Below are 16,217 nucleotides of genomic sequence, written 5' to 3' on the forward strand. Positions count from 1 at the left end.
GCCCCAAGAGCCCTTTTTAAATTCAGGTTTCCTGATTCTCCTACTTTGTCAGGTGTTTTTTTTTTTTTTTTTTTTTTCCCCACATTTTGAATAAAATCCTTAGTAAGTAGAGCCGTATCAATGATGGCTAAAAATAATACTGAAAGATAACCTAAGCAAGTCTTAGGGTGAGGAAATGTCTTTAATGAAAAATGAAAAAATTTTCTTCACGCTCTAACCATTTTTTAAAAAAGATTTATTAGAGAGAGAGAGAGAACATACAAGCAAGGGGAGGGGCAGAGAATCTCAAGCAGCCTCTGACTCCCTCCTGAATGCAGAGCTTGGTGCAGGACTCAATCTCACCATCCTGAGGTCATGACCTGAGCTTAAATCAAGAGGTGGTTGCTTAAGTGACTCTGCCATCTAGACACTCCTTTTTTTTTTTTTTTTTTAAGAGTTTATTTATTTATTTGACAGAGAGAGAGAGATCACAACTAGGCAGAGAGGCAGGCAGAGAGAGGGGGAAACAGGCTCTCTGCTGAGCAGGGAGCCTGATGCGGCGCTGGATCCCAGGACCCTGAGATCATGACCTGAGCCAAAGGCAGAGGCTTAACCCTAAGAGCCACCCAGGTGCCCCAACTCTAACCGTTTTTATATGCATTTTCACTTGTAATAAAAGCAGTTGTTCTTGGTAATCATTGTACTTATTCAAATTAATTGATCACAGACAGTTCTTTACATTTTTCTTTGTAGGTCGTTTTGACTTTCCCCCTTACCATCTCTAACTTTGTAGTGAATCCTTTCTTTATTACATGTGGTTTTTTTTTTTTTTTAACTAGCTATCTTTTCCTTTTTTTTCTTTTAAGATTTTATTTATTTATTTGACAGAGAGATCACAAGCAGGCAGAGAGGCAGGCAGAGAGAGGAGGAAGCAGGCTCCCTGCTGAGCAGAGAGCCCGATGCGGGGCTCGATCCCAGGACTCTGAGACCATGACCTGAGCCGAAGGCAGCGGCTTAACCCACTGAGCCACCCAGGTGCCCCCTATCTTTTCCTTTTAATATATTTTTCTACCCAATTACTTTCATGTACATCAGTTTGGCCAAAACAATACATGTCCAATCCTGGCTGTAAAGCAATCTGAGAAATCTAGCTCTTTTTTTTTTTTTTTTTAATTTTATTTTTTATACATGTGGTTTTTTTCTATGGAGTTATGGAAAAGCCTCTAGATTTAGATCAGTGGCCTTCTTTTTTTTTAAAGATTGTATTTATTATTTATTTGTCAGAGAGAGAGAGAGAGAGAGCGAGAGCGAGCGCGCTGGCACACAAGCAGGGATTGCAGCAGGCTTCCAGCTGAACAAGAAGTCTGATGTGGGACTCAATCCCAGGACACTGGGATGATGACCTGAGCTGAAGGCAGACACTAAACCAACTGAGCTACCCAGGCATCCCAGATATATGGTTTCTTTTCTAGCTTGGAGCATGTTTCCTGGATTCTTTCATTAGAATTATCTGCTACGCTGATTTGTGAGAAAAACAAGATCATAAAGTTCTTGCCAAAGTGATTATTTTTTTATTTGGAGTTAGAAAAATTGTTTAACTATCAGAGTTCTCATGTAATGTGCAGGCTGGCAGTGACAAAGATCAGACCAGTGACTTACTGTTAAATAGAACAAGTGTGGCGCTGACTTGGGGTAGATAGCAGCAGGTAAGGTGCTGACTTCCAGACAGCTTTATGCCTTTCTCAGAAATAGAGTTGTGTGCCTTTTTTTCTCCCTCTGCTGGGAATTAAGGGCCAGGAATTAAGCTTTTCCTTATTATTGTATTGGAATATTTTGGCTTCCCAAAATTAGACTCTTTTCTTTTTATTTTTTTTAATTTTAATTTTAATTTTTATTTATTTGACACAGAGAGAGAAATCACAAGTAGGCAGAGAGACAGGCAGAGAGAGAGGGGGAAGCAGGCTCCCCACTGAGCAGAAAGCCCCATGTGGGGCTCGATCCCAGGACCCTGAGATCATGACCCGAGTCGAAGGCAGAGGCTTAACCCACTGAGCCACCCAGGCGCCCCCCAAAATTAGACTCTTTAATTATTGTGGTTCAGTGAGATACTAAGCTCATCTATCAGATTAACTATGATCCCTGGACAGAACCCTAGGCCTCCTGACAATTGAGCTGGATTTTTACTAGTAATCAATATTGCTTTGGTTGTGATGCTTATTAGAAAGTACAGTGAACACAATGTATGATTTTTATTTTTTTTAAAGATTTTATTTATTTATTTGACAGACAGAGATTATAAGTAGGCGGAGAGGCGGGCAGAGAAAGAGAGGAGGAAGCAGGCTCCCTACTGAGTAGAGAGCCCGATGTGGGGCTCAATCCCAGGACCTTGCTATCACGACCTGAGCTGAAGGCAGAGGCTTTAAAACCCACTGAGCCACCCAGGCGCCCCACAATGTATGATTCTTGATAAGTTTCTGTAAATTTCCCTTAAAGTTCTGTCTCTGCTTCTCCTAGGAGTGTTCATGCCACATTGTGTATTTTGGAAATGCATGTTAGCAATGTTTTACAGTAGGTGGAGCAAAAAATACTGGTTATATTCTTGCAAGCTTTAGTGAAAAATAAGGAATAATTCACATTCCACTTTCTACCTCTTATTTTCTTTCTTTTTTTTTTTTTAAGATTTTTGAAATTTATTTGACAGAGAGATAGAGATCACAAGTAGGCAGAGAGGCAGGCAGAGAGAGAGGGGGAAGCAGGCTCCCTGCTGGGCAGAGAACCCGATGTGGGGATCAATCCCAGGACCCTGAGATCATGACCTGAGCTGAAGGCAGAGGCTTAAACTCACTAAAGTAATCCATGCTTATTGTATAATTTCCTTAGTATTTGGCATATTTAGGAAAATGTGTTATGGCTGTTTACATTTTTTCAATGTGAACCTTAGGATACATCTCAGTAGTATTAAATGTTCATAATTTTCTTGAATCAGAAAGAAGATGGTACTAATGAGATATATAATCTGTTGCACTATGAAGTTACTTCCTCTGATTAAATCAGACTTCCAATGAGGGAGAGCTCCTGGAGATAGGGCCAAGCTTTATTTTTGAAAAATTCTTTTTTTCACCTTATGAGTGATAGATTTCAGGGTAACACTTTGAAAAAACCAAAATTCTCATTCCTTAAAGGGAGATTATTCAACATAAAATTATCTTGTGCTTACTATGTGTGAAGAACTTACTTGAAACTAACGGTAGGAATGTAATATGAAACACTATTGTGAAGGGGATGGTGACTTTGGAGTCATTTTACCTAGCAAATACTTGAGAGTCTACTTTGTGTTAGTCCTTAGGGCTAAGGAGATGATTTAGACATAGTTTATGGTGTCAGCCATCTGCTATGTGGTGAAAATTTTCTTTGGGAGCTCTGAGCTGTATAGGTTTAGGCCCAAAGAAGTCAGGTGGTTGAGTTTATTGAGGTCTGGTTTTTTCTAGGTTAAGTGTGGCTGAGTGATATGGAGGATCAGGGAGGTTAAGGGTATTTAGTGGGACTGACCGTGGTGATCAGCTGTGGACTCTAACATTGGATAAGGAAAGTGAAGCCTGGAGGAGCTGATGGAAACAGGATTGGGCCTCTGAGACAACAGTGAGAAGGAGAGAGGGTCTAGTGGGAGAATATTCTAACATGTATTACTTACTTAATTATTATGTTTCTTGTTTATGGTTTATCTTTCCTCAGTAGAGTGTAAGCTCTTTGAGGGCAGGGATTTTTTAAAAAGATTTTATTTATTTTTATTTGAGAGAGAGAGAGCGAGAGATAGCACATAAGCAGAGAGGGAGAGGGAGAAGCAGGCTCCCTGCTAAGCAGAGAGCCTGATGCAGGGCTCAATCCCAGGATCCTGGGATCATGACCAGAGCCGAAGGCAGGGGCTTAACTGACTGAGCCATCCAGGTGCCCCTGAGGGCAGGGAATTTTATCTGTTTTTTGTTTTTGTTTTTTTTTTTCTTTTCACTAATGCATTCCATGTACCTAGAACAGTGCTTAGTACATAATAAGTACTCTTTAAATATTTATTAAATAAGCCAAATGTAGTATAATAATTAATGTGAGTTGATGGTAGAGGTGGTGAGAAGTGGTTAGATTCTAGATATGTTTTGAAGATAGATCTGAGAGGATTTGCTGATAGATTGAAAATGGGGTGTGAGATGCAGAAGAATGAAACTGAACCATTTCCTTACACCACACACAAAAACAGACTCAAAATGGATGAAAGACCTTAATGTGAGATAGGAATCCATCAAAATCCTTGAGGAGAACACAGGCAGCAACCTCTTCGACCTCAGCCGAAGCAACTTCTTCCTAGAAACATCGCCAAAGGCAAGGGAAGCAGGGGGAAAAATGGACTATTGGGACTTCATCAAGATCAAAAGCTTTTGCACAGCAAAGGAAACAGTCAACAAAACCAAAAGACAACTGACAGAATGGGAGAAGATATTCGCAAATGACATATCAGTTAAAGGGCTAGTATCCAAAATATATAAAGAACTTATCAAACTCAACAGGCAAAGAATAATCCAATCAAGAAATGGGCAGAGAACGTGAATAGACATTTCTGATGGCCAGCAGACACATGAAAAAATGCTCAACATCACTTAGCATCAGGGAAATATGAATCAAAACCACAATGAAATACTGCCTCACACCAGTCAGAGTGGCTAAAATTAACAAGTCAGGGAAAGACAGATGTTGGAGAGGATGCAGAGACAGGGGAACCCTCCTACACTGTTGGTGGGAATGCAAGCTGGTGCAGCCACTCTGAAAAACAGCATGGAGCTTCCTCAAAAAGCTGAAAATAGAGCTATCTTAAGACCCAGCAATCGCACTACTGGGTATTTACCCTAAAGATACAAATGTAGTGATCCGAAGGGGAACACACACCCAAATGTTTATAGCAGCAATGTCCACAATAGCCAAACTATGGAAAGAACCTAGATGTCCGTCAACAAATGAATGGATAAAGAAGAAGTGGTATAAATATACAATGGAATACTATGCAGCCATCAAAAGAAATGAAATCTTGCCATTTGCAATGATGTGGATGGAACTAGAGGGTATTATGCTGAGCGAAATAAGTCTATCAGAGAAAGACAGTTATCATATGATCTCCCTGATATGAGGAATTTGAGAGGCAGAGTGGAGGGTTTGGGGGGTGGGGAAGGAAAAAATGAAACCAGATGGAATCGGGAGGGAGACAAACCATAAGAGACTCTTAATCTCACAAAACAGAGGGTTGCTGGGGGGAGGGGAGGTGTGGAGAGGGTGGTTGGGATGTGGACATTGGGGAGGGTATGTGCTATGGCGAGTGCTGTGAAATGTGTAAGCCTGATGATTCACAGACCTGTACCCCTGGGGCAAATAATACATTATATTTAATAAAAAATAATAAAAAAAAGAATTTCAGAAGTAAAAAAAAAAAAAAGAAAGAAAATGGGGTATGAGAAAAAGATAGGGGTCAAGGATAATGCCAAAGGGCTTGGCCTGAGCTACTGAAAAAATAGTGTTATAATTTGCTGAGATGAGGAAGACCATGAGAGGAGCACCTTTTAAGTGCTTGAATGTTGAGAGTTCAGGTTCGGAGATCAGGTCTGAGACATCCATTAGACATCAACTACAGACTAAGTCATGTAGGCAGCTTGATATCTGAGCTTAGAGTTCAGGGAGAGGTTTGGACTGGAAATGCACATTATGAGTCAGCAGCACATTCATGGCTTTTAAAGCTCTGTGATGAGATGAGACACCAGGTGAGTGAGTGAATGTTGATAGGAGGTCCAAGGACAGAGCCCTGGGACAAAACATTCAAGGGTCAGGGAGATAAGGAGGAGCCCGTAAAGGAGGTTGAGAGGTAGAGGTCAGAGAAATGGGGTGAAAACCAAGGGGTTGTAGTAGCCAAAAAGCCAAGTAAAAAAGTGATTTAAGAATTAAAAATTAAATTGAATTAAAAAGTGAACTTGAATTAAAAAGTGGGCAGTTCTTTGAGAACTGAGATTGTCTATCAGATTTAGCAATATGGGGGTTATTGGTGATCTTGGGTGGTTTGGTACATAAAATGTAAAACTTTATTTTCTTTTAATGATTTTATTTATCTGAGAGAGAGAGAGGGATGGAGAGGGAGAGGGGGAGAGAGAGGAAGATCATGAGCAGGGGGAGCAATAGAGGGAGAAGCATACTCCCTGCTGAGTAGGGAGCCCGATGTGGGACTCGATCCCAAGTCCCTGGGATCATGACCTGAGCTGAAGGGAGATGCTTAACTGACTGAGCCAAAACATAAAACTTAAAAAAATTATTTTTTATGAAATTTAGGTTAAAGTCTCTGGACAGATGTTAAGGTTTCACTCATGTTGTTTTAGGTAGCTATTTATTCCTACTGATAATTATTGTGTTTTAAGATATAAGTCAGTTAAAATAGTTGATTTTAAAATTGATTATATGAGGTGACTCCTCCTGTGCTTAGATATGATTCAGGGAAAAAAAGGGTCAAAAGGGTCAGTTAGTCTTGTTGAAATTATGATCACCGGTAGTGGTTTTAAGAGTGATTTTGATTAGCATCCTTCTCAGCATTGTCCCTATCCTGGAGTGCAGGATAAAGTGCATAAGTTGGAGAAGGTTCCAACCTCATAGTAGGGTAGTATAATTAGGAATTTTAAGGACTGATTTAATGCACTCCATTATCAGTTTTCTAGTATTATATCTTTAAAAGCTTTAAGGCAATAACTTTTTAAAGTAGTAGTTTAAAACCTTAGTCCTTTTTTAAACAGCAAATTTTTAAAAATTTTAAAATTACTTTTACTTAAAATTTTTTATTAATGAAGTATAGTTGATATACAATGTTTTCGTAGTTTCAGGTGTACAGTGTAGTGATTTGACTGTTTTGTAAATTAGTGCTCACTAGAGTAAATGTAGTTACGATCTGTCACCATACAATGTTATTACAATATTATTGACTCTATCCTATGCTGTACTTTTCATCTCTGTGACATACTTATTTTGTAACTGGAAGTTTGTACCTCTTAATCCACTTTACCTATTTTGTTCATACCTGCTCCCCAACTTAAGGAGGTTTTTTTGGAAGTTCCATTCACTGGTAGTTTTTCTTTTGCTATTCTTTTTTTTTTTTTTCTTTAATACTTATTTTTCTATTTTAGAGAGAGGGAGAGAGAGTGCACGCGTGCTCTGGGGAGGAGCAGAAGGGGAGAGAGAAGGAGGGGGGAAAGAATCTCAAGCAGATTCCCTGCTGAGCTTGGAGCCCCATGTGGGTTTCGATCCTATGACCCCTGAGCTGAAACCAAGAGTTGGATGCTCACCTGACTGAGCCACCCAGCAGCTCCTTTCTTTTGCTATTCTATTTGATTGTCAATTTCTGGAACTTATGTTGTCCTTAAAAAATTCTAAGGTGGTACCTTTTAAAAGTGTAGTTTAGATTAAGAATACTTCATGAACAGTTCCATTTAAAATGTTTTAAGAAAGTGATTTTGAGAATAGCTAATTATAGTTTCAACATGGAACATTTTCTTTAATGAAAATTGTTACCCATCTTAATGTTGTTTAGGAAGATTCTTACCTCTGAAGACAATGTTAGGACCAAGATATGATAGTCAAGTTGCTGAAGAAAATCGGTTCCATCCCAGTATGCTCTCAAATTATCTAAAGAGTCTGAAGGTAAGAAACAAAACATTTTTTATATTGTTTTAGTATGTTTTATCCCTCTCTTGTTCTTCAGGTGGCTTTAAAAAAAACTTCTTATTTTGAAATAATTTATTGACCAAAAGGAAGTTGCAGAAATTTTGCATAGAATTCTGTGAACCTGCCTCCCAGCTTTTCCTAATGGTGTTCCCAATGGTGACATCTTATATAATTGTAGTACAATATCAAAGCAGGAAATTGACATTTGTACAGTACTTTTGAATTGATTACAGACCTTGTTTAGTTTTTACCAGTTTTTATATTCATTTGTGTGTATGTGTGTATAGTTCTCTGCAGTTTGATCCAATGTATAGATTTGTGGTATTAGTTACAGAACTTTTTCATCTCCACAAAGGAACTCTCTCTCATGCTACCCCCTTATAGTCAGATTCTACCCACCCCCCCATTCCTGTACACTGACACCTACTAATCTCCTTTCCATCTCTGTAGCTTTGTCATTTTGAGAATGTTATATAAATGGATTAAAACAGTATGTGGCCTTTTGGGATTGGCTTTTTTCACTAAGCATAATGCCCTTGAGGTCCATCCAAGTTGTATGTTTCAACAAAAAGTTTGTTCTTTTTAATTGTCGAATATTATTCACTTGTTTAGATGTATCAGAGTTTATTAAACTCTTCTCCCACTGAATGCTTAAATAACCATTTTAACCAATTTGAGTTATTTGCAGTTGTGGGGTATTGCGCACAAAGTTATGTGAACATTCATGTATAGTTTCCAGTTTCTGGGATAAATATTTAGAGTATGATGGCTGTGTGCATACCTAATTTTACAAGAAAGGGCCAAACTTTTTTCCTAAATGAAACTTCATTATTTTTTTTTTTTTTAAAGATTTATTTATTTATTTATTTGACAGACAGATCACAAGTAGGCAGAGAGGCAGGCAGAGAGAGAGAGAGGGAAGCAGGCTCCCTGCTGAGCAGAGAGCCCGATGTGGGGCTCGATCCCAGGACCCTGGGATCATGACCCGAGCCGAAGGCAGAGGCTTTAACCCACTGAGCCACCCAGGTGCCCCAACTTCATTATTTTTTATATTATTCTGACATAATACTGATTAAATTAGCTTCCTAGGGCTCTTGTAACAAATTACCACAAACTGGGTGACTTAAAACAGACATTTATTCTCTCACAGTTCTGGACACTGGAAGTTCTAAATCAAGGTGCAGGAAAGTTTGATTCCTTTTGGAGGCTTGGAGAGAGAATCTTTTCCATTTACTCTTTTCTGCTAGCTTCTGGTTAATCCTTGGCATTCCTTGGCTTGTAGCTCTGTGGGTCATCGCTCTTGTTGACATCTCCCTGTGTGTGTCTGTCCAAATTTCTGTTTTTTAAGGGCTCCCTAATCCAGTGTGATCTCATCTTAACTTGATTATATTTATAAAGACCCTATAGCCCTATTTCCCAATAATATCACTTTCACAGGTACTAGGAGTTAGGACTAGAACATATTTTTTTAGGGGACATAATTCAACTTGTTACTGTTTGTACTCTTCTGTTTTAGTACATTCATCCAATATTGCTACTCATTACGTGCAAGGGTTTCTATTGTGGGATAGAAAAATTGTCACTTAGATTTTGAAAACCATATTTTGACATATGAGATTTACTTTATCTTGAAAACCATATTTTGATGTATGAGATTTGAAATATGAGGTATTTGAGATTTACTCATCCCTTTTCTTGGTATAGTTTTTTGAGTCTTTGTTTATATTTTTTGTAAACTTTTAACTTTTATTTTCATTATCAATAATGACTTTGAAAGTCTTAGTTAACATTTATAGAGCATTAAATATTTCCTGGTTGGTATGGTAAGAGTTTGGGCTTAGAAGCCACATCCTGGTTTTGATTTCGTTTGCCACTTACAGCTCTGTGGGCAAGTTACATAATCTCTTTCTGATTCAGTTTCCTCATCTGTAAATAAAATTAGTGCATATAAAGCTTATAGTATAGTGCTTGGCACAGAGCAGTGCCTTTATTGAATTGCACAATAACTCCATGAAGTAGATACTCTTATTATCCTTACTTCATGGGTTGGACTATTATGAAAAATAAATATGTATATGTATGTGTATATGTGTATGCAGATACATTCACACACAAACACATTATCCATACAGGCACACAACACACAAGCACATACATACATACTTATATATGGGGCTCCAGGCAGTTAAGTCATACAGTACAGTTTCTCCATTTCCTTGGCTGAAGTGTTTCTATGTATTTAGAAAACTCGTATTTTCTTGTCCATCTCCACTTTTGATCCATATCTTATTTTGGATCCGGATACAAACAACATGGGTTCTAATTCTAACTCTCTGAGAAGCTGTATTAATGAGATCTAACTCTGTGTTTGACAATACATGTTCTCTGAAGGAATTAAGATCACTGCAGAAGCTGTGTGGGAAGAGAAGTAGGCCCAGGGGTGGCAGATTGTAGAAAATGCGTTAAGAAATACATTTCCTGTAAGAGCTCACGTGATGCGTAGACCTAGCTCTCATCCGCACTTAAACTAAGGAATCTGGAGAAATTAGTGGAACACATGTGGTAGCTAGTTAATATTTTGGAAACAAACAATTTTTTTTTTTTTTAAAGATTTTATTTATTTATTTGTCAGAGAGAGAGAGAGAGGGAGAGAGAGCAAGCACAGGCAGACAGAATGGCAGGCAGAGGCAGAGGGAGAAGCAGGCTCCCTGACGAGCAAGGAGCCCGATGTGGGACTCGATCCCAGGACGCTGGGATCATGACCTGAGCCGAAGGCAGCTGCTCATCCAACTGAGCCACCCAGGCGTCCTGGAAACAAACAATTTTGTTAGTTTTGTCAGTTTTGTTGTGCGTGAAATATAAATATCTTTGCCATCCCCCCCACCCCCAACAGTGGAGTCAAATCATTATATAACCCAGTCTCCTTCAGGCACATCCAACACTAGGTACTCAGTAAAAGTGATAATAAAAGAGAGACAAATAACAATTTTAAAAGTGCTGATTGTTTCCCTTGTCATTCTTCCCAGAGAATATGTGCTTCAGACTGGGGCAGAGGATGTGTGAGTTAACTGTTCTTTTACGTGGCTCAGTTCCAGTGTGCGTATCTTAGTGAGACTCTCTTATTAGTCTGAATGTGATTCTAGTTGTTAAGGATTTTTTAAGCCACTCAGTCCCTGATCACAAGCCAACTACATAAGTTAATGCTCAACAGAAGAAATAATGATTTTTGTTCCAATGCAGGAAGAAAAACTGGCTGACAGATGGGATTAAATCTTCAGTGAGATGCACAGTTATGGCCTTGTGTACTGTTTTTTACTGATGATTTAAGGGATTTATAAGAAAATTTTGACTGTACATACTTTTTGCCTTATATAATACACGTTAGAATTTTACTGCCTAGCATGTGGTATAGTGATAGCTGCTTGGAATGCTGGGTTGATGTGTGCTTGGGGGTTGGGGTGTATTTCACATACATGCTATTCTTGCTGTATCCTCTTGTCTAATGAATTATAGGTTGGGGGGGAAGACTTAGAAAACTGCATCCATGTCTGCATTTTTAGGTAGACTTCTGTGATGTTGAAGTGGACTGCGTTTTGCTTATGTTCTAGTTCTCTCACCAGTTTGAGGTTTAATTTATTGCATTTAGTGCCTTCTAAGTTCTAGTACCTTGAATAAGACTTGAGTAAGTGATGATTTTGTTATCAGTAGTTCATTAGTAGAGTGAACATAAAATCTCCCTCAATGTAGATGGATGAACTGGAGTATTGCCATTTAATCAGTTTGTTTTGGAACAAATTCAGTTACTAGTAAATCTGCTTTTTTCTCTTTTTCTTCTCTCTCTCTTTTTTTAAGGTTAAAATGGGCTTGTTAGTGGATTTGACAAATACTTCGAGGTTCTATGACAGAAATGACATAGAAAAAGAAGGAATCAAATATATAAAACTTCAATGTAAAGGGTAAGTCATGTATTAAGATTCTTTAATATTGAAACCTTTTGCTGAAATTTGCAATTTCTTCTTAAAAAAAAATGTTTCCATATTACTAGACACGGCGAGTGCCCTACAACTGAGAATACTGAGACATTCATTCGTCTCTGTGAGCGGTTTAATGAAAGAAACCCACCTGAACTTATAGGTATGTCTGGCTTTACTTTACCACTGTTTAAATATTTTATTTTGTGTTTGGGTTTCCATTTTCTTTTTAGCAAGTGATGTGATACGAAGTTTTTTTTTTTTTTTTTTTCCTTTTTAAAGTAATCACTAAGAAAAGTGATTAAAGTAATTAGAGTAATAGACCTAACTTTTGTGAACAATGAAATGTATTTTTATAATTTTTATATTTTTCAAGATAAAGCCCTAATTGCCCCTCTTCACGTATACCACTGGGAAGCTTTACTTTAAACACTTCATATTTTTTTTTTTTTATAATTTTGCATTTTATACCATACGTATTGTAAAACTATTTTCACTCAGTATTATATTTCTGAGAGTGACCCATGATGATGTATGTAACTGTGGTTCATTTTTTGCTATTATAGTATTCCATCACGAATACCCTCTAGTTTATCCATTCTCCTGTTGATGGACAACTGTTTCAGGAGACATTTATTAATTGCTACTCCTTGCAAGGTGCAGGCTCTTGGAACACATCGTGGAGAAAACAGAAAAAAAATCTCTACTCTCCTGGAGCTTATATTTTAGTGTGGACTAGAAGTAGGGGGAAGGGGATGTGGGAGGAAGGCAGGCAATAAACAATAAATATACTAAATAGGTAAAATAAAAAAACCTGACAGTTACTTAAGATGACATTTTGCTTGTTTTCCATTTGTTTTTTCTATTATAAACAGTGCTACTAGGACTGGTCTAGAATTTTTAAGGTTTGAATTTTAGCTTTGATTCTTTGTTCTTTCTGATATTTATATTGACATATGGTTTGAATTGAGGACCTAATTTAAATGTTTTCTGTATAACCAACCATTTGTTCTAGCATAGCTTATTGAATAGTTTTTTCTTTTGTGATTTCTTCTTTAAGTTTTAAGCAGTTAATATTTTCCATATTCAGAGAATTAACTGGAAAACTATTAGGTATAGTAAGAAAATTCAGGGGATATATTTGAACAAAGATAAAAAAGAAAACATCAGCACCTTTCTTGTAAATAAACAGTAAATAGGAAGTAAGAGGATGGTCTTATTAATCTATTTTTTTTTTTTAAGATTTTTTATTTATTTATTTGACAGACAGAGATCACAAGTAGGCAGAAAGGCAGGCAGAGAGAGAGGAGGGGAAGCAGGCTCCCTGCTGAGGAGAGAGCCCGACGTGGGGCTCGATCCCAGGACCCCGAGATCATGACCTGAGCCGAAGGCAGGGGCTTAACCCACTGAGCCACCTAGGCGCCCTGGTCTTATTAATCTTAATGATGATACTGGTTAACATTTATGGAGCATTTCCTCTGTACTAGTCACTCTGTAAACCATTTTACATTCATTATCTCATTTCATTCTTTTTTTTAAAAATTTTTTTTATCTCATTTCATTCTTAAAACAATCCTCTTATGTAGACTTTATTGCTGCCCCCATTTTATGATGAGAAACTGAAGCTTGGAAAGATTAAGTGACTTGCTCAACGTCATTCACACAGCTTGTAATGGTTAAAGTTTAGATCCTATCCTAAGCAATCTTATTTGTAAGTTCACACTCTAAGCCACTTTTCTTTTCTGTAGCAGAAGTACAAGATACCAAGGAATAAAGTTTATTAAGAAGTATAGGAGGTCTTTTTGAAGAAAATGTACTTGGATATTGAAAGATTTGAAGAAAGGGGAGATATTTATTCCCAAATTAATTTCAATCTTTAGTGTGATTCTAAGCAAAACCCCAGTGAGACTTTGGAAGAGTTATTATGAAGTTAATTTATTTTATTTGTAAAATTTACTGCCTCCACATACTTCAACATATATTGAACACAGAAAAAAATTGGCAAATGAAACAGGTGATATTATCAGTAAGAAAGTTTTGAAAACCAGAAATAATGAGGGGATTGTCCTTACCAGTTATTAAAGCATAGAGTATAGTAATGGAAACAACAGTAGTTTTCTGGTGATAGAGGAGATTTTTTCCAAATCGTAGCAGAAAGATCTGATTATTTAATAAACATTAGCCCCCTATTTAATAACATGTATTTTAGATGGATTAAATATTTTTAAAAGGACCCATAAGCATATAGGAGAAAATATAGGTCAGTATTTATTTAATTCTGGAGTGAGCTAGGATATTTCAGTTACATTACCAAAGGCGGAATCCATAAATATTTCTTTAAGAGTATCCTGGACTGCTTGCATCAGAATGACCCGAGGATGCTTATTAGAAATGTTTGTTTTAGGGCCTCATCCTGGACCTATATAATCAAAAACTCTGGGGTTGAAGCCTAGAAATCCAGTATTTTTTTTTTTTTTTTCTTTTTTAAACAAGGATCTTAGGTGACCTTTTACGCACACTTAAATTTGAGAGCTGCTATCAAAAATTAAAATGTGTTCTCTATCAGTGATAATTGTTCCTGCTGTTATTAATGAGTGCTTTTTCTTTGCCTGGGAGACATGATGGGAAACGATGAATGAAGAAATGAGTGAATATAATCCTCATAACAACTGTATAGTATGGGGTGTTATCCCCCTTTTACAGATAAGAAAACTAAGTCTCAGAGAAATTAGTTTGCCCATGGTCACACATCTAATAACTATTTAAGCCAGGTTTTCAATCCAGTTTCTGACTTCAAAGTTCAGATCTCTAAGTTGTTGCTTCCTTGGTGTCTAGATTAACTCATGAAAATGTAAAAGAATTTCTGTACTATAAAACATAACAAACAGAGCAAAAGGATTATTTGATATTTGGACAAATATTTGAAGCATATGACAGATTAAATATATATACAAAGAGGGGCACCTGGGTGGCTCAGTTGGTTAGCGTCTCTTAATTTCAGCTCAGGTCATAATCTTGGGGCTGTGAGATCGAGCCCTGCGTCTGGTTCAGCACTCAGCAAGGAGTCTACTTGTCTCTCTCCCTCCCCCTGCTTGCTCCCTTTTTCTCTCTCTTAAATCTATCAATAAATAAAATAATAAAAAATATATGTACAAAGAGATTTTATAATCCAACTGGTAAAATATGAAATACAATGAAAATGCAACTTATAAAAAATATATAAGAAATATATAAAAAGTAAAATATAAATAACCAAGAAACGTGAAAACAATTTTTCATTTGTTAATTAGAGATGCAGTTAAAATATAGTTGTTATTTCCCCCTTCAAATTGGAAAGATTTAAAGAATTATAATTTCAAGGATTGGATACATTGGGTGCACTCATACATTGTTAATTAGAGTGTTAATTAGTACTACTTCTCTGGAGGGACAATATGGTGATATTTTTCAAGGTCTTCATAAGTGTTTATATACTTTGACTTATGAAGACTACATCTAAGAATTCATTTTAAGGAAGTAGAGATGGACATAAAGATTTATGTGGAAGGAATTTCAGCACAGCTTCACTTGTCATAAAAACCGGGAACAGTTTACATATCTGATAAAGCAGGTCATTTATAGAGTATGCAACTATATTTAACAGAAGAACAATAACAAAGGAATATATGCCATACAGTATTGTGATGTGTATGTGTGTATGTATTTATACATTCACAACAATATATGTAACAAGTACACGCATATATGCATATATTTAGGTGTGCAGCGAAAATATATGCAGCCTAAACTAGCATTGTGGCCTTTATTTGAGTGACAGCTGTTTTCTCATTTGAGAGAAATCATTGTAGGGGTAGATGCTAAATGTATTTGAAGAATTCAGAGGAGGGCAATAAGTCTTAACATTCAGGAACAGATGTCATGATTTTAGAAAGATTAACATTCCCAGGTTTAGGAAAAGAAGTTGACCCTTGTTATAAATTGTCCAGTTGTATTGTTGGAGTTATTTTTATATAGTTGATGTATTTAAATCAGTTGCAGTCAACATTTATTCTTAATGTCCAAATTGCTCCAATTTGGAGCAGTGGGAGCAATGGGAGTCCCTTCAAGTTGGTTTGATATCACCCATTAGGCTTTGATGGTTTCCTTGTTTTCTGGCACATGATGTTTTCCAGACCTGGGAATCCGTTATTTCTCTAAGGAGATTGGTTCCTTTTAGTGGTTTCTATTTAGAAAATAATATTTAGAGATAACCTAGGTGTTAGAGACCATTCCATAATTAAACACATTAGCATTTCTGCAGTTAAACATATGAATATTCATTTATACTAAGTGGGAAAAATAGACTATAAATAAATGCCACATTAGTTCAGGTCAGGTTTTGTCCTCAAATTATTTACCAAGAACCTTAATCTTTTTAGAGCATTTAAAAAAATTATAATTACAAGTAAGAGATTATGGAACTATAGTGCATTTGTTTGCATGTGCCAAAGTAACTGTCTTGAGAATAAGAATTTTGTGGGGGCGGCTGGGTGG

The 16,217-nt window shown here is 36.9% G+C and overlaps 1 protein-coding gene across 2 annotated transcripts in view; it reads left to right on the forward strand.

Annotated features, from left to right (window-relative positions):
• The window catches only part of LOC111158833 (RNA guanylyltransferase and 5'-phosphatase), a 348,867-nt gene that overhangs the window by 2,204 nt on the left and 330,446 nt on the right, over positions 1-16,217 (forward strand). For both annotated transcript variants that reach the window (XM_022521114.1, XM_022521115.1), the window contains exons 2-4: positions 7,580-7,689; positions 11,566-11,669; positions 11,759-11,847. In XM_022521114.1, coding sequence (XP_022376822.1) covers positions 7,580-7,689; positions 11,566-11,669; positions 11,759-11,847 — 303 coding nt within the window. The remainder of the gene's footprint in view (positions 1-7,579; positions 7,690-11,565; positions 11,670-11,758; positions 11,848-16,217) is intronic.

Source organism: Enhydra lutris, unplaced genomic scaffold (genome assembly GCF_002288905.1).
Source record: "Enhydra lutris kenyoni isolate GAN:26980312 unplaced genomic scaffold, ASM228890v2 scaffoldscaffold63, whole genome shotgun sequence".
In the NCBI taxonomy this organism is placed as follows: domain Eukaryota; kingdom Metazoa; phylum Chordata; class Mammalia; order Carnivora; family Mustelidae; genus Enhydra; species Enhydra lutris.